At 37.3% G+C, this 26,050-nt stretch overlaps 1 protein-coding gene across 1 annotated transcript; it reads left to right on the top strand.

The window, feature by feature from the left end:
- Window positions 1-22,022: 22,022 nt before the first annotated feature.
- MC4R (melanocortin 4 receptor) lies at window positions 22,023-25,839 on the top strand. Its single transcript, XM_070421534.1, has one exon. The coding sequence runs from the start codon at window positions 22,403-22,405 to the stop codon at window positions 23,399-23,401; it is 999 nt and encodes a 332-aa protein (XP_070277635.1). The 5' UTR covers window positions 22,023-22,402; the 3' UTR covers window positions 23,402-25,839.
- Window positions 25,840-26,050: the final 211 nt, after the last annotated feature.

The raw sequence follows: 26,050 nt of genomic DNA, 5'->3' as shown, positions 1-26,050 counted from the left end.
GTGACCATGGTCATGTTTGTGTACTCACTGGGAAACAAACAAGCCCAGACCATCTTTCTTGGGAGGTATTTTGGGTCCAGAACAAGCAATTAATTTGTATAAATGTTCCATTAGAGCTCAGTTACTTGGTCCTATGTAACTACAAGTATATTCTAGCTATGCTGCCAGAAAAAGAGAAGAGGTGGGTTTTGGTGAACACTTAGCAGATGTATCATAACAAATTGATGCTGTTTTATTTCCCCACTTAATTCATCATGAATGAGACCGTTTAAATCAGCACCTGAAAGAGTATGGTGAGCTAAGCCCCTTGTGGTCTTCCCAGGAAAATGTAAGTTGGTCCATCTTTCTAGCAATTAGCACGAATACCAAGACATTCCAAATGTTCCTAATCTTCGTTTTTCTCTTTTGTACATTTTTTTCTGAGGAACTGAGTTTATGATAAATCATAATTAATGTATAAAAATGTTCATATATTCATACAGCTAATTTATAACACCCTAAACTTGATAAACTTCTAATTGAGAAAAAAACTTTATACATTACTGTATATCTCTATGATAGGATATTGTGAGGCTGTTGAATCTGATTTCCTCATATAACACTTGCCTCCCCTCAGGTCTTTGAAGTTGGACTGATTTATATTACTGTCTTTCTGGGTCTTCAGATTGCAGATGGCAGATTATGGGCCATCATATCTTTCATAACTGCATGAGCTAATTCTTCATTTCTTACACACACACACACACACACACACACACACACACACTCCTATGATTGAAGTTTATCTGGAGAATCCAAATACAGCAAACAGATATACCTATAAGTATAAGCACACAAATGCAATGAAAGACATCACAAAAAATGCTTTAGGCAATAGTATTGCATGTATCTCACAATAAGGTAAAGATTGATCTTACAGAAGAGTTTTTCTTTTTCTTTTTTTATTAAGCATTTAACTACTTAATCCATCTTGAATTGATGTTGAAATAGGGTGTAAACAAAGAAAAATAAGAGAAAATTTGAATACTTTCCTCATAGCTAGTTTGCCAAAATTTTCAACCTACTTAATTGAATAATCATTGACATCCATGGAATCACTGAATAATCATTAAATCCATCACTTTGTTTATTTAGTCATAGATTAGATAACATTGATTAACTCATGTGATAATTGAGGGTATGCTTGTTAACAACATTATCACTTTATCATCAGCATTTAATATGTACAAGAAGAATACACAGCCCAATTGAGCAATTGTCTCTCAATTTGAAGAGCTGAACATTCTGACTCAAAACTCTCTATATAAGTGATCATTGTAACTAAGAAAGTCTCAAAGTAGAGGTGAAAATTAAGTGCCTGGGCTAAATTGGACACTCATTAGAGCAGAAAAAAAGAAAATTCTCCTGCTTATTTAAAAGACCATTTTCTAATATAAATGATCTCCAATATATGCAAGCAAAGCAGTCTAGCTAAAGGACCAACAGAACACAAGAAATCCATTTTCTGAGAGATATGAAGATTAGTTGAATCATCAATCCCTTCTCAAGACTTCACTGGGAACTACTCCAATTCATACATTTAAGGCAAGACCAAAATTTATCTATAAAAATTATGCTATGCAGAAATAATTAGAATGCAATGGAGAGATTGCCACAGCACCTTGAAGATTTTCTATCAGTTAAGGCTTTCTATCTGTATAACAAGGAAATCTAAACTTTGAATCTCATCAACACCAAAATAATTTGGGATACTGAAATATATATTAAAAAACTCATTTGTAACCTTAATATTGGAGAAAGGATGATTCTGTTTATATACATAAATAATAAATTAAAAACATCTCACACTAGCCATCAATTGGTATAACCTGTTTGGACAACTATTTGTCTATACCTATTACAGGCCATAGACATATCCAACAATCCAGTAATTCCCCTCGTAGGTAAATAACCAACAGAAGTGTGCACCAAAACATGTGGATAAGAATGTTGATAGAAGCACTATTCATAATAGCCCGGAACTGGATAAATTGCTCTAGCTGGTTTGCTTTGTGGTTAGAGTGTCAGCCAGTGGACTGAAAGGTCATGGGCTCGATTCTGGTCAAGGGCACATACCTCAGTTGCAGGCTCAATTCCCTGGCTCCCAGGGTCAGGGCATATAGGGGAGGCAACCAATTGATGTGTCTCTCTCACATTGAAGTTTTTCTCTCTGTGTCTCTCCCCCTCCTTTCCACTCCCTCTAAAAATCAATGGAGAAGTATCCTCCAGTGAGGATTAACAACAACAAAAAAACTGGACATATTGTGGGATAGTCATTGGATAAAAACTGGGTATATTGTGGGATATTCAATGAAAGAGAACTTAACTATTTTAAAAACAGTAATATTCATGAAGCTCACAAGAAAAATGCTTAATAACATCAGCAAGAATACATACTGAATTATTCTATGGACATATAATTTTTAAAATAGCCAAAAGTAACCTAAGGTGTTAAAGTCAAGATATCTCATGTGGGGTTGCTTACATGGGGAAGAGGAAGAGAGGTACAAAACCACACGAAATACATGTACTAAGTAAATATATATATATATATATATATTCACTATTTTACTTAGGCATCTGGCTTCCCCTGTTGGAAGCTAGGCAGCACCCTTCTCACTCTCTGCCCCCTCAGAGAGTTGTCCAGACACCTATGTGTATGAAATACTATAGTTTATCATTCACATTTTTAAAAAAGCAAAATTATTCCACAGGAAGGGCTCAGGTTCCATCGGTGGTGAAGGAAGGGGGATGGTGGCTTGTATTTCTGTGATATTTAGGGGGTGGTGCCAGGATCAGAGCACGTATAGGGCCAGCCTCCCTGGTCAGCGCCACAGGGGAATGAAGGGCACTGGGCTTTTTTATTCTTTCTGTTTTATTTTTTATCAGATTGCATAGATGTTCGACAAAGGCAAAAGAAAAGGGGTGAGAGTTTGAAAGCTGTCAGAGGTCAAACATCAAAAATGTAGTCTCTTTATTACAATGATAGTGGTGTGATGATGATAAAAAGCATGTCTCTGTGAAGTTATATATAAAAGTTAAAATAATTTTTTTTAAAAAAGCATTTCAGATCAAAGAAAAATCTTTATCTTTTTCATTACAAAGACACAGTTTCCCTAATCTAGATCCATGTTATTACCTGCCCAGGAATGAATAAATCACAAGGATCTTACAAAATTAATTGTGTCATACATCACAATACACACATATAAATGCTTGTTCCAGGCAAGTGGAAGTCGTGTTAGCTCTATGGATATGTTCAGTCCTAACAGCAGATTTTGAAGCTGTACAGTTATATTTCTTTTTATTTTTTAAATTTTATCTTTATTGTTGACATAATTAAATATGTCCCTATTTTTTTCTCCCCTTTCCCACGGCCGCTCAGCCCATGGTCCCCCGTCCCTCTGGCCATCACCACACAATTTTCTGTGTCTATGGGTTACATATATGTTCTTTTGCTAATATTCCTTCTTTCATTATGTATTTAGTCAGCATACATATGTTAGGTAACCAAAAGGCCTTATATTAGCTATTTTATTCATGCATTGTATATGATTTATGGCTCAAGCAAGATAGCAAAGCTTGATCAAGACTGAAGACAAAGGGTTTTAGCAAAAGGCAATGTTTCTTAAAATTAAATTATTGACCTTCTTTTGCTCAAATCTTCCCTAGAATAGAATTTTTCCTGCTAACGTAGAAAATCTGTTGACAGATTTTTGTTGTTTCAAAACCCTTGAAATAATTTGTTTCCTCTAAACATGACAGATAATAATTGTACTTTTGTCTCCCCTTATTTCAAAACAGCCTTTTAGAGAATAATTGCCTCAATTCTCTTGTAACCTCCATTCCTTATCTCTGAGTGATGAACTTTCAGAACTGATAAAAGTGAGTTCCTAAAGCCAGTACTGCAGGCACTGCAGGGTAGGTTTATCAATGTTGAGGATCTATTCCTCCTCTCTTTATATTTCCTAGCTGGGCCTGCGAACTATTGCATGGGGCATACTCATGCTAAAAATTAACCATGGTCTATCTGAAATTCATATTTAAAAGTGTGCTCCATCTTATAATTTGGTAAATCTGGCAACCCAACTTCTAAACTGGGAAGTTCCCCTCTACATTTGAATTCACCTTTCTTCTCCATGTATGTTTTCTCACCTAAGATTAATTTTCCACCTGCCCACTAGATGTTTTCACTGGGCTTTCAGATAGTGATCCTACATTCAGCATATCTGAAGCTAAAAGTTTCATCACCACACTTCTAACAAAGTAAAATTACTGCCCCACTCCCTGTGCCCAAACACACCAGATCCCATCTTCGTTCATTCCACAGGTATTTGTTGAATGCCTATTGAGTGAACAAAATAGACAAATATCCTGTTCCTATGAAGTTTTGCCTCTTTTGCAAGATCCTCTATAATATGGACCCTCCCTGGGTCTTCAAATGGCTTCTGTATGGATTGCTGTTATTTCTCCTTCTTGTCCCATAAACATGCTGTCCTTATTCTTACCCCTGCTTTTATTGCCTTTTATCTCTACCAATCCCCACTTTACTCAGTGAGAACTGCATATGCTTCACTGAGACTAAAACCAAGAGAAAATGTATTCATTTTTGTTACTAAATTATCAAGAAATAGGATTAATCTCTCTGATAGGCTGGATCCAAGGGATTAGAGATTGTTACCAAAGCTTCAGTGTCTCCTTGTCTTTCCATCTCAGCCAAATTTCTGAAAGGTGTTGTCTCCTGCCTACACCTGAGCATTCCCATTCACTCAGCCCACAGCACTTGGCCTCCTCCCCCATAGTCTTCTTGCTGGTCACCTGTAAGCACAGCACCATCAACACTTGGCTGTCCTCCTCTAATTTGATTTCTTCAATGCTTTTGACCTTTTGTCAATCTTATGACTTTTATCTCAAAGTGACATCTCTTCCTAATCCTTTTCCTATCACTTTAGCCTTTTGCAGACTTTTGCATTTACTCATCTTGTTTCCCATGGACAGTCTTGTCTAAACACATTCCTTCTCCAGCTGCCTATATTGTTTGAATATTCCAGCTTGATCTCTCTTCTGTAACCCAATCGTATACATTGTGTTTTCCACCTGTACCCAACCTTGTTCCCATCCAACTTCCATGCCAAATTTTCCCTCTTTGGTTTAATTTTTACCTCCATCCACTTAGTTGCCTGAATCAGAAATCTCAGAATCACTCAAGAGTCTTATTCAAAGCAAGAGTTCACGTGCCTTGTTTAACGCTATCCATTCTAGCATCCAAATCCTTTTGCAATAGCAAAATGCTATTTCATCCCTGCTCTGGCTGCTCTAATTGAAACCTATATGATTTGAGGATTAGAATAGTCCATTACACTTCTGAGCAGTCACACAATTCCAGGACTCATGTCTACTCCACAGCTAGAGTGATCTTTCTAAAACATCTTGTTTAAATATTTCAGTTTTACCAGTGAGTCAAAGTTCAAACTCTTTAGTATGGTACACGAAGCTCTCCAGAGCCTACAGGCTTGCCACAACCAAAGTTTATTATTAATTCTTTTTTATAATGAATTATTCTCTATTCAACACATCCCCTCTGCCCCTGCACACTGGTAAAGTTTCACATATCTTTTAACACTCCACTAAACCACCCTCTTTTTAAAATCATTTCCTGACCTTCTCTATCACCTCCAGGCAGTTGCTTTCTATTGTGATCTTACTGAACAAGTCCAAATCTCTGTTATGTCACAAGTTACTTTGAATTGTGCTTGTTTACCTTTCCCATTTTTCTTTCTCCTTGAACTGTGGCCCATTGACAGGGATTATGTATTCTTCCTATCTCCAGAACATGTCATAGGTTCAGGCACATGCACAGTAATTACACTGACCTACAGGCCATTTACTCATTCAGTGATCATTTATTAAAGTCATAATAGGTCCCAGGCACTATGACAATTGGTGAAAATATATTATTTTGATGAATATTTTATCAATTGATTGAATTTTCTTAAAACCTACACATAAGTGATACCCAAGTTTCTCATTAAAATTAAATATACAAAATGAGTGATAACATTTGGTCCCAAGAGTCAATATTTAAAAACACTGTTTTTATTTCATTTCAACAATGTCCTTTAGAAATAATCAAACAGAATAAAGACAATTTTTTCCCGCTAAGCTATTATTATTTTTATCTACTATGAGGTTGGACACTTCTGAATTTTCTACTGTATGTATTATGAAATATACTATTGTTTGTTCTGTTCTGAGACAGTGTATCAGGAAAGCGACATAGACAAACTACAAAGCCTCTAAATTCGAGTGACTAGAATACTGAAGAGGTTCTTATTCATTTCAAATGAGGCAGAGAACTAGGGTTTGCTCACAGAAATTAATGATCATCAAAAGCTAACACCCACAGTATATTTACTATGTACCATGGATTGCTTATACTAGTAGTTCTGAACTTAGTTTTCAAGTGGCTGAACTAGAATTCTGGCAGCGTTTCCTCACCCCTACACTATTCTGTTTCACTGTACAAAGCTGAAACAGACCAGGGGCAGATATAATAATTATTGCTTAATGTTTTATAGAAAACTACTAAGAGTCATTTAAAATCCTGACATAAGATCATTAAGTTGTTGAGATAATAAGCTGAGTACAATATGATCAAATTATTTTTGTATCTTATGTCAAAGGAGAATTTTCAGATAAAGGTAAAATCATGACCTTCATGCAAATATAAAACATGTGCTAAAGAACTTAATATTAATGAGGAAATCAGGCAATTCTTAAAACCAGTTCAAAGGAGAATCCAAAGAACAGGCATGTATAGATCAGGAGTATTGAAATGAAATTGCCAGTGGACTCAAAACCAACTTCTTCCCTAAGGAAGGCAAGCATATTGAATATTTGTATATCTGACAGAATTACCTGAATGGCTATAAATAACAGTTATTTTCCATGCTGTCATTTATCTGCAACTTACAAGGTTGTAATATAGCATGTAGGCAATAAAAGGTTAGATACTTATAGATTAGTCAGATAACCCAGAAGGCTGCATTATAAATCATTCAATATTCTATTGGAGACGCCAAGTAATGGTTTTGATTGTTTCAAATTTCCTTGTCCTTGTAAGTTCTAAAATTTATGTCACAGTCAAAAGTAAGAAAATATCAAGTAACTCATTTTTAGGTACCTGTTGCAATGCCACATGAAACAAATTCTTAATACCTCCTGTTGGTGACTGATGATGGCACACTCTTAAGAATATATTTTTTATAAAAAATAAATTTATGCTCTAAAAATAGTCTATTAAAAATTGTGAACTCAAAATGAGGATATCTGAATTCTATGTCCTTTCAATTATACTATTTTTATGAGTTGACAATGAAAAGGTTGATATGCATTAAGAATCTTTCTTTTCCCTGATATTTTGTCTAAAAGATTATTCTCCTTGAAATCTTACCATTTGCAACAGCATGGGTGGGCCTAGAGGGTATTATGCCAAGTGAAATAAGTCAAAGACCACATAATTTCACTTATATGTGGAATCTAAAGAATAAATAAATGGCCAAAGCCGGTTTGGCTCAGTGGATAGAGCGTCGGCCTGGGGACTGAAGGGTCCCAGGTTCGATTCCGGTCAAGGGCATGTACCTGGGTTGCGGGCACATCCCCAGTAGGGGGTGTGCAGGAGGCAGCTGGTCGATGTTTCTCTCTCATCGATGTTTCTAACTCTCTATCTCTCTCCCTTCCTCTCTGTAAAAAATCAATAAAATATATTTTAAAAAAAAGAATAAATAAATGAGCAAACAAAACAGAAATAGACTTATAGGCAGAGAGAACAGAATAATGATTGCCAGAGGGAAGAGGGACTGTGTGAAGAAGGTAAAGGGATTGAGAAGTACAAATTGGTAGTTACAAAACAGTCACAGGGATATAAAGTGCAGCATATGTCATATAGTCAATAATCCTATATAATAAAAGGCTAATATGCAAATAGACTGAATGGTGGAACAACTGGAACAACCAAACAACTAAACAACCGGTCGCTATGATGTGCGCTGACCACCAGAGGAGCGTGTATGAAACATGGCAGGTGTTGACCGCGGTGAGATGTTGGAGCAGGTGAGTCGGGGTGCCAGACAAAGGTGGGGCACCAGTTGCTGTCATCAGGGAGAGCCTTTGGTGGTTACTGAAAATTCTTTGCTCCCATGTGCCGTGGTCCTGCCCAGCGCTTGCACCTGCTCCTGGTGCTGGCCCCACTCACACCTGCAACCGGTGCCAGAGCTGCCGCTCACACCCACTGCCAGTGCCAGCCCCACTTGCACCTGTAGCTGGCGCTGGAGCCAGAGCCACCACTCACACTTGCTACCGGTGCCAACGCTGATCCCAATCACTCAGCGCCATCAGCGGGTGTGAGTGGCGGCTGCTGGCTCTGATCGCCCCTGAGGGCTTCTCCACCTCCCCCTGCTCCTGAAGGGTGATCGGGGCAGCAGCCACTGCTTGCACCAGCTGATGGCGCAGGCCCCACTTGCACCCGCTGCTGGCACCAGCCTCAGTTGCTCCACACTGTCAGTGGGTGCAAGTGGGGCCGGCACCGTCAGCGCATAGGAGCGGTGGCAGTAGGAGATGGGACTGGGGGCCGCGACGGGAGTGGCCGGGCACAGGCACAGAGGATGGACCCAGACCTGCCCCTGTGCCTACCACAGCCTCATGGTCCATGGTTCCTTTCAAGGTGCACAAATTCATGCACTGGGCCCCTAGTATTGAATAATGATGTATGATGCCAGGTGGGTACTGGAAATATCCAGGAGAACATTTTGTGAAATTTATGATTGTCTAACCACTATGCTGTACACCTGAAACTAATGCAGAGTAATATTGAATGCAAATTAAAATAAAATAAAAAACATAATCTAATTATAGAAAATATTATTTTCTTACCATTTTTATTTTATTCCATTATAAACACTCCATTTGGCAGTGTTGTCTTTAGTAACTTATGATTTTTAAGAATAAATTTTATAAACACAAGATAAAATAGTATACTCAATTTATTATAAGTGTAAGACTTTATAAAGAAAAACTGATTTTTATAGAGCTAGAATGTGGTCTATCTTCTTTTATTAACTCATCAATAAATAAGTGATAAGATAGCAATATGAATCAATTATTAAGCTTAAAAAGAAATTTAAAATCTCGCTTTAAGGCATAAGCATTCAGGTTTATTATCTACATTGATGGGATTTAATATATAATTGAGAAACAAGTCACTTCATTTTTTCATCATAGATAAATGTGTTGATCTATTATCTTAATTCTGAAAAGAATTAGTCTAGAGACCAAATATCACTCAAAATGTCATGGAAAAGGGCAAGGTCTGGTTCACATGCACCTTCTGGTTTGTCATAGCTTAAGGACAGATCTTCTGACAATACCTCATGCTCCTTAAGAGTATACTGCATGCTCCTTCAAGGTAGTGAACTTATATTTGAAAATCAATTACTTGTAGGGTACTCTATGATTAAAAATGGATTATCACATACATTATTTGTGAGCCTCACAATGAACTCATAAGTAAAAGAGTATTAGCCTTCTCAATTTATAGATGGAGTAACTAAGGCTCAGATAAATTGTGACTTGCCCAAAGTCACAGAATTTTTAAGGATGGAGCCATGCATTAAAATTGCGGAAGCAATTTTTGTCATAGTCTAGTGAGGGTACACTGATCAAAACAAGTTTATTATAAGCTACAGAAAGATAATCATTAGGGGAAGCCCTTAAAATTATCTTAAATAATGAAATCCAAAGAGATATGTGGATTCATCAGGAAATTTAATAGGGAACATACGATTACTACAATTAGATGCTTTCCAAAAAATGGCAATAAAAATAAGCTATGTGTTTTTAATTGGTGGTTAGTAATTTAAGTGCGTTGTCCTGAACATTTTAATTGGGTGATTTTTTAATATTTCTAGTGCATACTGGAGGTAGGGTGATCTTTAATTTTTAGTCTCTCTCCACAGAATAAGATAAGATCAAAAGGCAAAAAATGTGGTTGGCTTATTTCAGCTATGTATTTTCATTTCTCGTATAAACCAGTGCTTTCATCAGAGAGTTAAAGAAGTAATATTCCTAGCTATCTCTATTGGTGGTTATAAAATAGATTTGCTTTCAATTTGCAGCAAATTCTTAGACTCTGCTTTTCCAGCTAAATCATTTTGCCCTGCTCATAAGACACTAGGAATGTGAATTCCTTTGAGCAATAAAGATCTATGAGATTCTTAGGATAAATGTAATGAGGCTATAATTTTATTGACAAAACCAGTATCTGGAGAACTTACTCTGTCATTTTCTGACCAGAGGACAGGCTAGTATACCGACCAAAGTAAGTAAGAGCACCATCTCACCTGCCTACACAACTTTTCCTTAAAACCTACTTGGTAATAAGATAAAATAAAGTCTTTCAAATTTAATTGAGATGTTCCTGTTTCAATGATTACACAATCTATCATTTCTAATCTCCATCACAATTCATCCTCTGTTAATAAATACCTAAAGAATGATAAGACCGTGGATCATTAAATTGACTTATTCAAATCATATCTGGCACATGATCAAGGATATAAACCTCAAATTACTGAGCACAAGACATACGCCTTTTACTCTGATGAAGAGGACATTATATTCCTACTGATAGAACAATTATTCTAGAGTTGATACAACTCTACAAGCTCTGATACATTTTTAATCTGTCAAATTATACCTCTTAAAGGAAATCCAATCACTCAGAACAGAAGACTGAGTGGGACTTTTCCTGTTTCTCTGGAACTTGGGCCAAATGATGGGGACAGAAAAGAGTCAAGCATTCCACTTTCTAAAGAGCTTCCTAATAGGCCGGCAGCATCCCCACCAAACCACTGACTGCCCTTCCCAAGTATATGAACAGAGGACAGGGGAAGAGAAAGAGAAATTGTATCACTGGAATGAGAAAAGAAAGGGTCCCAAAACTTGGAGTGGGGTTCCCAGTTAGGCAAAGTGATTATGATTAGTTGTAAATGACCATGGACTTCTCTAAATTACTTACTTATCAGAAGGTGGCTCCACAAAGAAGAGGACATGTCCACATCAAAAGGTTGAAAGGCTGCCCTAGCCAGTTTTGCTCAATGGATAGAGCATTGGCCTGCAGACTGAAGGGTCCTGAGTTTGATTCCTGTCACGGGCACACATACCTTGGTTGCAGGCTCCTCCCCAGCCCAGGCCCTGGTTTTGGCTCATGCAGGAGGCAACCAATCGATGTGTTTCTCTCACATTGATGTTTTTCCTCTGTCTTTCCCTCTCTCTTCCACTCTCCCTAAAAATCAATGGAAAAATATCCTTGTGTGAAGATTAACAAAACAAAACAAAAGGTTAGAAGGTTGGCCTGATCTGCCAACCAAACAATGCAATGTCAAAGGACAATTCAGGAGTATAAAGGGTGCCTATACCTCCGTACCCACCACCACCACCACCACCACCATTCACAGCTGGCCTGAGCTACAAGCATTGTATAAGCTCAGGAAAAGATGGGACCAGGATACCAGCAGCAGTATCAGCACAGGCCTCAGGCCCGGTGAAGCTTAAAGAGGGCTGTTTCTGCCCCTGTAACACATCATGCTCCCTGAATAAATGTAGAAAATTTAGACCCAAGACTAGACAGATGAGAAGATAAAACCCTGAGAAGGAAAGAAAACCTTGGAATAGGACTGAATTTTTAAGTGAAAACGACTAATAAATCCCTGGTGCATGGTTATTTTTTTTCAAAATTTCTCAAGTTTATCAATAATGAGTGAACATGAGAGTTCATGATAAGAAAAATTTAATTGGGTTATAGAAATATAGATACAGACACAAATATCTGAACTTCTGCTCAAAATTCACATATTTCATTAGCATTTAAAAAATATTTGCACCAGTCTTAGAACCACTCACTGATTGGTTTAAAATCTTTCCATATTAACTATGTGTCTTTGTAATGTAATATGAAATGAAGCAGTGAGAGTTTTGAGCATCATTAACTTATTTAGCCTCTACACATACCCTGAGAACATGACTTCTGTCTGTTTTGATCTCCACTACATCCCTAGCACCTAGAATAGTCCCTAGTTTATAAAAAATATATTGAATTAAAAATCAAATATTTGACTATTAGATGGTTTAGTGCCAAAAACAGAGGAGACAGTGTTATGGGCTGAATTGCTTCCCTTCAAAATCATGTGTCAAAGTTCTAACCCTCAGTATATCTTAATGTCACTTTAAAGAGGTGATTAAGTTAAATGAGGTTATTAGGATGGACCCTAATCTAATACAGCTGCTGTCCTTATGAGAAGGGGATTTCAGATTACAGACATGCACAGAGGGAAAACATGTAAAGACACAGGGACATAACAGCCATCTGCATGTCAAGGAGAAAGGTCTCAAAAGAAACCAATCCTGGGAGAGGTGTCTATTCAGGTCCTCTGCCATTTTTTATTTTATTTTTAAAAATTTATTTTTGTTGATTTCAGAGAGGAAGAGAGAGAGAAACATCAATGATAAGAGAGAATCATCCATCGGCTGCCTCCCACACACCCCACACTGGAGACTGAGCCCACAACCCAGGCATGTGCCCCAACCTGGAATCAAACCATGACTTCCTGGTCCATAGGTCGATGCTCAATCACTGAGCCACACAGGCCAGGTCTCTGTCCATTTTTTAATTGGATTATTTGGTTGGTGTTCAGGTGTATGAGGGTTTTTTTATAAATTTTATATATTAATCCCCTGTCAGAGCTGTAGGAAAACAATACAATATGTAGAAATGTACACTTGAAACCCACATAATCTTATTAACTAATGTCACCCTCTCTCTCTCTAAAAAAACAAATGAAACTAATCTTGCCAAACCTTGATTTCGAACTTTGAGCATCAATAATTGTGAGAAAATACATTTCTGTTGTTTAAGTCCCCCAGCCTGTGCTCCTTTGCTTTGGCAGCCCACGCAAGCTAATGCAGCTACTTAAGGGACTGTTTGATGGACAGATGAATAGATAAAGGCACAGGAGTTTAGGAAAAAATGTAATTTTTGATACATGTTAGATTTCATCGTGTAGCAATAATCAAGCTCTGATCATGGTGTGGTCCCCCTCATGGTGAATTCAAAGCACTGATTTCACCCCCTCTGTGGTATTAAAATTACATTTGTGAAACTGTGCCAAACAAATAATCCTGATAGAATCCATCAATGATCACATAAATAGAGTTATCTTGCTAAATTTCAGTTACCTGATCCAGGACCAGTGGTTATATTTAAAATTATTGGATCCAAATAGAAGTAAAGTCTATAATGTGGAGAATATATCAAACCAGGATTTGAGGGTATTAAACTATTTGGATTTCTGAGAAGCAATCAAACCAGGATTTTCATCGGATTAGGCTATTTGGACTCCTGAGAAGCTATGATCTAGTCCTTCCTGTTCCACATAACTAAAAAGTTTTAAGGGGTGTTGGAGGAATGAAAGACTAGGACTATTAAGCTATAATAGAAAGATGGCTTAGGAGTATCCATACATTTCTTTTTGTTATTAAAAAATCTTTCAGTGATTTTAAATTCAATGAGTGTGCAGAGGTTAAAATGTTAATGACTATATAAATATTCAATATACTCTTTATTTTGAAAGAAGCAAAACTTGCTTATATTATAATATTTGGTATGAAAATTTCCTTAAGATAGAGCTATGAATAACCATCCCAGTTACAGAGTAACATGTTTCTGAAGTTCTCAGATTTTAAAGGTAAATGAAAATCATATCCTAGAGCAGCAATTTCAACCTTTTCATCTCATGCAATCATAAACTAATTCCAAAATTCTGCAGCACATCAAAAATATATTTTTTGCCCTGACCAGTTTTGCTCAGTGGATAGAGCGTCGCCCTGCAGACTGAGGGGTCCTGGGTTCAATTCTGGTCAAGGGCATGTACCTTGGTTGCGGGCACATCCCCAGTGGGGGGTGTGCAGGAGGCAGCGGATCGATGTTTCTCTCTCATCAATGTTTCTGGCTCTCTGTCCCTCTCCCTTCCTCTCTGTAAAAAATCAATAAAATATATTTAAATATATATATTTTGCTGATCTGATAAAAATATAGGTATGACTTTTGTTTGTTCAAACCAGATGGCTATTGTTATGTTGGCTGTTGTCATTTATTTATTTGACAACCTAAGGGAAAAGAGGTCAGTGCCCCTGACTAAATGATCAGGTATTTCATGTTTTAAGAATTTTTGTGGCACACCAGTTGAAAATAGTTGTCCTATTTTCAACAGACCTCACATTGAATGGCATTGTTTATTGGAAAAACAAGTGAAGCCAAAGGCTGTTATTTAATTTGCCAGAGACCTAAAATCTGTTATTAATGTTGTTAAAGGGACTTGAGTTTAGTGTTAGAATCATCTTGGTTATACTACATCCATTGATTGAACTAGACAGAAAATTTGTAAGTGAAGTGATGCAACTGCTTTGGAAGATTGCGGGTTTACCACATACGACAAAAATTAAATTTGAAGCACAGCAATCTAAAAAAATATTAGGATGTCTTTTGTTTACTACCAAAGGGACTGATAGTAAGCCAAAGGAGGGTAAGGCTACAATGAAAACAGTGTAATCTCCTTTCATACAGTTCAGGACATATCAGGATACCCTTGATCCAAACAACATTCTGGCAGCCAAATGAATATGTGATCACCTGCTTTTATTATCTGCATACTAGTTCTCTCAATTTATATAATCTATAATATTAAATCACCATACTATTGGCTCCCAATCTATATTCCAGACTTTATTTCTAGACATACATATAATTAACTAACTTACTGACCTCTCTATCTTTTGGAATGATCCATAGACACATCAAACTTATCATGTACAAAACTGAATTAATCATCTTTTCTCCATTGGCTCTTCCCCTGTAGGGTGATGGCGCCTCCAACCCTCCAGTCTACAAAGATAAAAACCTGGACTCATCTCTGAATCCTTCCTGTCCTTTCTCTTCACATCAATAATATGATGGAATCATCATATTGCTAATTTCATCATATTAATGTTTATATGAAGTGTCCTCTTATCTTCAATCCTATTATCTGCCTTAGTTCTGTTCACTTAACTAGCATCCAACAATTTCACCTTAAACTGCATTTGTAGAATAAATTTAAGCATACTCAGGATGCTGAAAGGTCTATAATCTGATTACTGCCAATCTACCTCCTGTCTTTCCTTACTGCTTCTTGACTCTTATTTTACATTTTAGTAACCTTTATGTGATTTATGTCCCTTACATTCCATGCTCTTACTTACTCTATACCATTGCTAAGGTTGTTCCTTGGACCTGAAACTACCTTCTTTTTCTCATATGATTAATTTCTGCTTAAAGGTTAAGATTTGCTGTAGGTATTGTTTCCTTGAGGGAGTCTTCTGTAATCCCACCCGTCCACAGGACTCTCTTAATAACCCAGCAAAGCCTCTTTCCCTGCATTCCCACATTATTTCATTGGTCTATTTGTTTTCTTCCTTACTAATAGAAGAGCATCTTGAAAGAAAGGGCTATAACCTCTTTACTTAAGCTTCTCCTGAAGCTACTAGTTCAATGCTTTTCTTTTCATAGGCACTGAGTAGGTAATGAGTGAGAGAATGAATGATTAAATGAATGAATGAATGGAGTGAATGAACCAATTAAGGAGAAATTGATAGTTGCAATGGATGAAATAGTATTTCCTCCTTTTTATTCCCTATAGAAGACTCATATTTTTCTCTAAATTCTATAATCTTTGCCTAAATTCACTTATTTGGGCCCACCGAGACCTAACTAAAAATACCAGGAGATACTGTATTGTCTTAACTTTTAACCTGATCAAAATTATTAGAATAATTCATAACCTAAATATTTTCTAGTAAATTGAGCTGAATAATCATTCTAATTAATTTTAGCCACATTTTTTTCTAAAAACATAGAATCTCCTGATTTAATAAAGATAATATTGACCAAAGAACTTTTTATCTATTTTTAGAGGAAGCAAATAACCTTTTAATTACATTTAGTTTTTAATTTTTTGCTTTAGTTCTCATTGAAGATGGAAAATGTTAATTGAAAAATTTTTAACTTGAATATTTGTATTCAAAATTCTCCAAAATAAGTGTAAGATAAATATAAATAATTAATCTTCCAAAATATTATTTTTGTATGATTATAGCATTTCTGCTTCCAGTGTTGTAGTTTGAAACTATACTAAATTTTGGGGACACTGTATAACTGGATATTCTTTTTAGATGTACAATCATTATTACTTTTTCGATAATCAAGTTTGTTTCAGAGATATGCATAAATTAAATAAAAAGAGGTCTGGAAACAGCATGAAGGTTATTAAGTATGTTTTTAAAGTGGCAATCCTGGGCATGGTTAGGAGGCAAGTTTACTCTGTATCTGAAATATTTCAAGTGGGGTTATAGCATATTTCCTCAGAATCCAATGCTACCTACATGTCTTGGACCCTAGTTTGTCTATCCAGATAATTATTAGCGTTATATTCTATCTTTCCAAGCAAAACACATACCAACAAGACACCCTAATTGAGTCTGTAGAGAAAACACTCTAGCTATAAGAAACTTTTCATTAGATGCATTTTAAGCCAAAGAAGATATTCTCCTAAGAATTTAACAAATACTTGGAAAGAATTATAAAAGGAACTAACCTAAAATAAATATCACAAAAGTATATTGCTTCCTGAGGTTAAAGAAGATACAGAATATTTCATTATCAATTCCTCAATTTAAAAAAATATATATGCATTTATTGATTTTAGGAGAGAGGAAGGGAGAGCAATAGATAGAAACATTGATGAGAGAGAAACATAGATTGGTTGCCTCCTGCATGCCCCCTACTGGGGATCAAGCCCACAACCCAGGCATGTCCCCTGACTAGGAATCAAACCAGTGACTTCTTGATTCATGGGTCAACACTCAACCACTGAGCCACCCTGGCCGGGCAAATCCTCAATTTTTAAATCCCCATTTTTAATAAGATTTGTTGGATACGACGGTTATTCTAAGACAGACTGCTCTTTTCAGCTTTACATCACCTCTAAGTTGGCACTTAAAAGGTTTACATGACCTGCTGTTGTACTTTGGTTCACTTTTCTAAATAGTCCGAAGTGTAAAAGGTAGATGGACTCTTAGTGGCAATTTATTAGTAGGTACATAGACATCTTTTTAGCAGTATGAAACCAAACTCCCTAAGAAAGAGAAAGAGCAGATAGGAAAAGGTAATGATCCAACTTCTTGGACAGAAATTTGCTAAGATTTTACTTTCCCTGGGTTTCCTGCACTCAGTTGTCATCACCGCTGCAAAGCAGACTCCAGAGTGAGGCCGCTTATCATTTACAACTGTGTGTGTGTGGGGGGGGGGGGGGGGTGGGGGGGGTGGAGTGCAGATAGAGGAGGGCGAAGAGGGGATAAATAGTGATGGATTAAATTAAATGTAAAAATAAATAAATAAAACTGGCTCAAAGAGAGGCAGACCTCCCTTTCCTTGGCTCTTTGTATTTAAGTAAGGATTTTGTAGTCAGAATAACTATTCTACATGGATGTTTCCCAAACTGGATATTCCAAACCTTGTTGCTCTGCTAGTGTGACACATGTATTTTGAAAATCAGTGTGCTCTGCAAATGTCATCCGATGCAACAAATAGGTCTTACGGAAAAAACTGGGGTTACAAACACAGCTTCCATGAACTTCATCGGTGACATGATAAAAAAAAGAAAGATAGGAACAGTAGAACAATTTTATACCATTTACTAGTTAAAAATATGTAAACCTACAACAAACATGGCACTTAACCTAGAAAAAGACCTGTGTCCAGTTTGCCTGAGGAAGTGAGTTCAGAGGGTTACAGCCTGTGAGTTCTTATGAAGTGGTAGAGGGAGGATTATCTGAAATTTCAGGAGACATTGCAACAGGTGGGGTGGGTTGTGCTTAATAACATATACAGTGAGCTGAGGTAGCTGGAAACGTTTGGTGTGTGTATGTTTTGTGGGCCGCATGTGTTTCGGTCCAGCTGGGTGCAGTTTTCCCCATTGTTTCTCCTGTAGGAAACGGTGCAGAAACAAACACAAAATTTGTGTAACACTCAAAATGTTCCCCGATATACCAGTCAAGTTTGGAGCACATTTCCATGTTCTAAATGAGCACTATCACAGAACTGAGAATACTCTGTACTTGAGAAATAAAAATGGGAGAAGGTAGATTCTATGTTCAAATAAGTTTAGGAAATAAGTTGATTAAGCAATGTTGAATTTTTTTCTAGTGAAAAATTTCAGAAACTTTATATGCTAATGTAAATGCTGAAACTTCAAGAAGACAGTGGGTTTGCAATACTTTTCAAAATTATTTGACCTTGGAATCTCCATTTTAAAAAATTTATTTTATTGTTGGGAGTATTAAAGGTGTCCCCGATTTTTAATCTGTGGTGCAAATAACATTAACATATCCTAAAAAAAATAATATTTCATGTAGCACAGTTTGATAAATACTTCTCTTTAGTAATATTTCATATTTATTGTTATAAAATGTAAAACGGGGATTTTGTTCAGAGAACTATATTATGATCTAACTCAGTTTTATGTATATTTTAAAAAATCTGAAATAAATTTTTAAAAATACCATTAATGTGTCTAACATTGCTGGCTGCATTTCTTCTGGCTCATAGAGAACTGAACTATAACAGACAATTAAAATGCCTCCTTGGAGTAAATAAAACTGTCATCTTTTCAGCATAATTAACTATACAGCCAAAATTTTATAAATCTACAACATAAAAGTAAACTTGAGATTTTAAATGCATATGCTTCTCTGGGATTTCAGGGTGATCATGTCTATAAATAAAATCCTTTCTGTGAAATCTAAAAGAAAGGGAGTTTTGTTTTAAATTACTAATTTTACCTATTATGTCATTTTATACACACACAGGCACACACACACATGCACACTCACACAGAGGGGTAGGCAAAGGTAGGTTTATAGTTGTAAGAACTTGAAAGACTTTATTGTTGTACTATTATATATTTATTTATTTTTGTTTGTCTTGTTTACTTATTTATATTATTTGTCTCCTTCTTGAGCATTTACAAGATTGTATCTAAGTGCACTAGGCCATTGTGATATTCTTTTGAGTTAGTAAAGCTATTGTAACAATCATAGCCTGCATAGCCATACAAGTAACTACAAACCTACTTCTGCCCTTCCCTTTATAGTATACCTATTAATACATTTTACAAAATAAGGTTGATTTTGCTTTCATAAACATAGGGAAGAGCATTCCAAGCAGAGGTAACAGAAAAACTCATGGAAAAATCTCTAGTGTGAATGCATGTAGCTAGCACACAGGTTGACTGCAATGAAGAAGAGTGAGAAATGACTGGCAAGGAGAAAAGGAGGAGTCAGGCACACCAGTAGAATCAAAGGTGTTTTATAGAAGATTGCATGTAGGGATTTTGGAGAGAGATGGAAAAGTCAAGGATATTCTGAATTTTGAGCCTAACCAAATGGGATAATGATGCCACCCGGAGAAGTAGGAGGACAGAGTCAAGAGTTGGCTCGGGGAGATTATACAGAGTTGACTATCTGTTACTTAAACACTTCAATAGATTTCTTCCCGGTTGCTTATTTATTAGGTAATTCACTACTCACACGAGTCCAAAATCAGGGAAAACAAGGATTTACATGGGTTTTCTGCTTGTAAGTAGCTCCATTCAAAAGCTTAAAAGTAAAGGTAATTAATGCTAGTTGCTGTGACAGGTAAACACCAATATTTCAGCAGCTTAATAGTAACATTAATTGCTTGTTCATATCACAGTTCCATTAGTGGGTGGACTAGAGTGTGGAGGGATTTGGGGATGTGAGTTGTTCAGAGACCCAGGCTCTTTCCATGATATGGTTCTGTCATCTATAACAGAGGCTGCAAAGACATTCTGCAGCCAGGAGGGAAAATGTGTAGAATCGTGAGGAGAGAGCAGAATGCCCATCGTTTATTTCAACCCATTAGCTAGACTTCAGTCATAAGGCCCCACCCAGTCCCAGGAATGGATGGAAGATGTTAACTTAGCTCAGTGGTCAGGAATAATATTTCACGTTGTCATTGTCACAAAGGGGAAGAAGGTAAAGCCCTCCCCTAAATAATGGAGGACTAAAAATTAACCCGGAAATAATTTTCTCTTATTGTTCCTGTTATCAGTAGCCACAAACAATACAGAACTAAAACCAAAAACAGTCATAGCAAGAGAAAGACACTATGTAAAACTTCATAACCTGAAGTATAATTAATCTGAAAAATAACTTTTCCACAATCTTTCAAACTTAGCTTAAACAAAGCATTTAGAAACTCTGATAAATAACTAGCATGCACTCATCTTGGCTTGAATAAGTAAAGTTGCCAAGTTATGTGTGGATTTAATTTACAAAGCCTTCAGTTATGGAGGTAGAATGGCTGCCTTAAAAATTTTCCATTTTTTCTATAACATCTCTCTCTCTCTCTCTCTCTCTCTCTCTCTCTCTTTTATCTGTACTTTCTCACATAGCTGGTGGTCATTTGCATGTCTTCTTTGGAGGAGTGTCTGTATTCAAGTCCTTTGCCCATTTATAAATTGGTTTATTTGTGTGTGTGTTTGCTATTAAGTTGTAAGAGACTCTTACATATTCTGGATATTAACCTCTGATGAGATTCATGGTTTGTAAATATTTTCTCCCATTCTGTAGGCTGCCTTTTCACTAGGTTGATTGTTTCCTAGTGAAGAAGCTTTTTAGGTTGATATAATTCCCTTTGTTTATTGTTGCTTTTGTTGCCTCTGATTTTGGTGCAAAATCCAAGTTATTGTCAAAATAATTGTGAAGAAATTGTTGCCCAATGGGTGTAAAGTTTCAGGTATGAAAAATGACTTAGTCCTAGAGACCTGCTGTACAACATGGTGTCTATAGTTAACACGATATTGTGCCTGTAATAGTTATTGCCACAAAACAAATGAAAAAGCATACAAGTAAATTTTTGGAGGTGATGAATATGCTTACTACCTTGATTGTGATGATGGTATCATGAATATATACACATGTACAAACTCATTAAAATGTATACAATACATACGTGCAAATTTTGTGTATCAATTATACTCAGTAAAGCTTTAAAAATGGAGTGTTGTCTAGTTAATGTAAACATTCTAGGTTTAGAGTTAATATAGTTTACATTAATGCTCTATGGCTTTTAACTATTGTAAATGAAAATAAAACTTTTCCAGCTATAATAAAAGAAACTTTATGATGGAAACATATCAGATATTAGTGTATAAGAAATAAACCCCTCTTGAACCTTTGATAAATTGTAGCTACCTATACAGTTCTTCCATCCATAGCACAGTCTCCTGTATTCTCAAATATTCTGTGTTTCTGGCATTTTAAATTGAAGCATTACTGCCTGAGTTCTTAATTCAAGGAAATTTAGAGGGAAAATAAATTCAATATCCTGGTCACCAAGCAGCGTATCTATTTCAGAAACACACACACACACACACACACACACGTGTCTCTCTCTCTCTTTTAAGCAGGAATAAACCTGGGTGCCTCAAGATGGCTTGTTCTGATATCAAAGAATGTCCTCTAGGGACCCAGTTGTTTTCCTTGAAACTTAAAAAGGGAAATTTATTCTCTCACATCCTGCCGGCTTCCCGATCCCACAGCTTCTGCATCTGACTCAGAGCTGCCTGCAGTTTGTATCCCTGAACATCATCCGCATCTGTCTTCCACGGGACTTGGATTGGTCAAACGAAAGCAGAGGAGGAGCCACTCTGAACATTTTTTTTCCCTCCACACACCATAAAATCAGCAGCAGCTACTAACGCTTAGAGCAATGCTGGTGGGAGCCTCTGAGAGGCAGCTGATGTGGGCATGTGCACACACACTGTCTCCCAATGGCACCGCAGCTCCTAGGAGAATCATTTTGAAAAGACCTGAATGCCTAAGACTATAGTTAAACTGAAAGTGAGAACCAAAAAAAAAAAACAACAACAACAAAAGCAAACAGCAGACTCTTTTGACTGAGAATAAGCACTTTGAAGCCAAAGATTTTAAAGGGACAGGGATAGGGATGAGAGCAGTACCTGAAAGAGACTAAAACTTCCATTTCAAGCTTTGGAGCATGTGACAGTTATTCACAACAGGCATGCCACGTTCAACCTCATAAAGGACAGAAAAAGACCTGCAGAAAATCCCTGAGGCCTCCTGACCCAGGAGCTGAAGCAGTTGAGAGGGGATTTGAATCCACTGACCCAGGATGAATTCCACTCACCACCACAGAATGCACACCTCTCTCCACTTCCGGAACCTCAGCACCCACAGGCTGCACAGCAACGCCAGCGAGCCGCTGGGGAAAAACTACTCCGAAGGAGGGTGCTCCCAGCAACTTTTCGTCTCTCCTGAGGTGTTTGTGACTCTGGGCATCATCAGCTTGTTGGAGAATATCCTGGTGATTGTGGCCATAGCCAAGAACAAGAACCTGCATTCCCCCATGTACTTTTTCATCTGCAGCCTGGCTGTGGCTGATATGCTGGTGAGCGTCTCGAACGGATCAGAAACGATTGCCATCATCCTGCTGAACGGCACAGACACGAAAGCGCCGAGTTTCACCGAGAACATTGACGATGTCATTGACTCGGTCATCTGTAGCTCCTTGCTCGCATCCATTTGCAGCCTGCTTGCCATCGCAGTGGACAGGTACTTTACTATCTTTTATGCTCTCCAGTACCATAACATCATGACGGTTAAGCGGGTGGGGATCATCCTGAGCTGTATCTGGGCAGCTTGCACGGTGGCAGGCATTCTGTTCATCATTTACTCAGAAAGCAGCGTGGTCATCATCTGCCTCATCAGCGTGTTCCTCACCATGCTGGCTCTCATGGCCTCCCTCTATGTCCACATGTTCCTCATGGCCAGGCTTCACATGAAGAGGATCGCTGTCCTCCCGGGCACCGGCACCATCCGCCAAGGTGCCAACATGAAGGGGGCGATCACCTTGACCATATTGATTGGGGTCTTTGTTGTCTGCTGGGCGCCATTCTTCCTCCACTTAACATTCTACATCGCTTGTCCCCACAATCCATACTGTGTGTGCTTCATGTCTCACTTTAACTTATATCTCATACTGCTCATGTGTAATTCCATCATCGACCCTCTCATTTATGCACTCCGGAGCCAAGAGCTGAGGAATACCTTCAAGGAGATCATCTGTTGCTACCCTGTCGGAAGTCTTTGTGACTTGTCTAGCAGATATTAAATGGGGACAGAGGAGATGCTAAAAACATGCATAAGAGACTTTTTCATTCTTACAGAACCCGAGCAGTGTGCTTCAGTGACAGCTTCTTCTGTGGAGGGCATTGGTCGAGAATATCTATTGCATAAATTTAAGTTTATGATTTGGGGTATGCAAAAAGGCCCCGTCTCTATATTTTTAATGTCATATTGCTCTTTGGCTGTGCAATGTTTGCATGAAAACACCTTTGACTATGCAATGTTAATCCATATTATAGGTCATAGACACTGTAGATTTACAGAAAAGAAAAAAAAGTTCTTATTAAAAGCTTAACAATGTCTCTTTCTTGTAACTTATAAAGATGTGACACTTTGCTTGTTGTAGTAACAGCCTCATTTAATGTATTCTTATCAATGGTTTCTTATATTACACTGGATGTACAACAATATAATGTAGAGATTTGAGTCTCACATTTAAGGGGGCAATATTAAAGAACAGATGCTTACTCATTAAAAAAAAGTCAACTGAGATTTCAAGTCATTTAGTAAAACATGTTCATTTTCCCTGTACACAGTAGAAATGAAGTTCCAATTGACAGTAAAACAGCTATTGAAAAAAAAGTGAATTTTTGAGTCAGAAAACTGTTTCTCAAAGACAGGGAGATTAATCTCTCAAGGAAATAGTCTGCTATTCCACTCAGGCACTTCCATCTGGGGTGGGAAGTGGGGGGAGAAAGCAGCTATGGGGATCACAGTGTTCTGGAAAACCTGAATTTACAGGTCAAGCTAAACTTCCTGATACCAACCTATTTCCACTCATCATTACATATAATAAGGTCTTTCTGCCCCTTTAACCAGAAACACTGTCTGCTGAAGTGTCCGGAAAAGGTGGTGCTGCCCGGAGAGCTGGCTTCTGATCTCTAAAAAAACACGGCTAGCATTGAGTTCTTTCACTTTTCACATGGAAGTGACTTGGTGTTTACTTATTACAGGGGTACAATTACTCATCAAGGATTTTAACTTTAAAAGCCAAATCCGTAGCACAAGTATTTTCAGGAAATATTTGTGACTATCTAAAATAAGGGGACCACTGATGCTGACACATTTTGAGCAGGAAGTAAGACACTTAACCCCAGAGGACAACACAACATACTAGTAAGTTAACCTTCCACAACCACATGGCGCAGAGTAAATACTTGTTTTGCTTCAAAATAATGCTAGAGATTTGGCTACTGAGCCATACAATCTGTACTTTCCAATTTGTCTGTACTTGAAAAGAAAGAGAAAGAAAATATGTTAGGCTGGGAATTACCAGTAAACTATCCTTTGATTTAATTTATAGTCTCTTCAAATGCTCATAGGCAGAGATAACATACCAAGGTACTTCTTAATTCAAATCTAAATGGTTTACATATTAACAAGTCTCAAGAAATACTTTCACCGTTCACATGGAAACATTACTTAAACAGAATGGTGACATTCAAGTTTACAAATGAAAGGTGGTATTGAAGCTTGTTTCACTGCAATTCCATTATTTTGACACAAAAATAAGCGTGAGGATTTTTAACACAGTCTGACATAACAGTCAAAATCCAAAGCTGTAGCCAGACACAGACAGTGTTGTCTTTGCTACTCTTCCTGTCCATTCTCTTTTTATTATTTATCTTTATTGTTGAAAGTATTACAGGTGCCCCTCTCCTCCCCCATTGACTCCCTCTGCCCCACACCCGTGATTGTGAGAAATCTCAGGAGCTAGAAATATGAAAAACGAAGCTACAAGCATGCCCCACCCTCTGTAGTGGCTGCCCTTGCAGTGTATTTATTTCTCCTTCAAGTGTCATCTCAGTGCTGCTCGGTCCACTTAGAGGCAGCTTACTTGTCCCACTGGAAGGAAATTGGCTCCTTTGTGTTCACATCCACACCCCGCCCCCCCTCCTGTCCCACCAGCCGGGTCCCCTGTATGCCCAGGACACAATATTAGGCTTGAGTTTCTTCAAGAGCTAACACTATGTCTTACTCATTTTTCCTGCTCTCCCAATATTCCTCTATTATGTTATTTCTTTCTCCAAGAAAACCAAGATTGTACCAGGAGAACATGTTATTATCACCCAAAGTCAGCAATTTACATTAGAGTTACCTTCTGGTGTTATATTGTATATGTGTTTGGACAAAGATATACTGACATGTAGACACCATTATACTATCATTTAGAATAGTTTCACTTCCTCAAAAATCCTCCATGCTCTGCCTACTTATCCCTCCTTCCCCCCAACCCCTGACAACCATGCTTCCTTTCACCACCTCCATTCCTTTTCTAGAATGTCATATAGTTACAATCAGGAAGTATGTAACCTTCTCAGATTGGCCTCCTTTACTTGGTAACATGCATTTAAGATTCCTCCATGTCTTCTCATAATTTGGTAGTTTATTTCTTTTTAGTGCTTGTTTAGTGCTTATTTTACTCTATGGATGTAACAGTTAATTTATCTATTCACCTATTGAAAAATATCTTGGCTGTTTCCAAATTTTGGCTATTATGAATAAAACTGCTGTAAACCTTCTTGTGTGAATATACATTTTCAACTCATACCAAAGCACAAGAATACACACACACACACACACACACACACACACACACACTAGTGACCTGGTGCATGAAATTCATGCACATTAA

Source organism: Myotis yumanensis, unplaced genomic scaffold (assembly GCF_028538775.1).
Source record: "Myotis yumanensis isolate MYYU_CA2020_CCGP unplaced genomic scaffold, mMyoYum1.0.hap1 SCAF_7, whole genome shotgun sequence".
Taxonomy (NCBI): Eukaryota; Metazoa; Chordata; class Mammalia; order Chiroptera; family Vespertilionidae; genus Myotis; species Myotis yumanensis.
The sequence above is the reverse complement of the archived record's forward strand: the minus strand, read 5'-3'. Positions and strand labels throughout refer to the sequence as shown.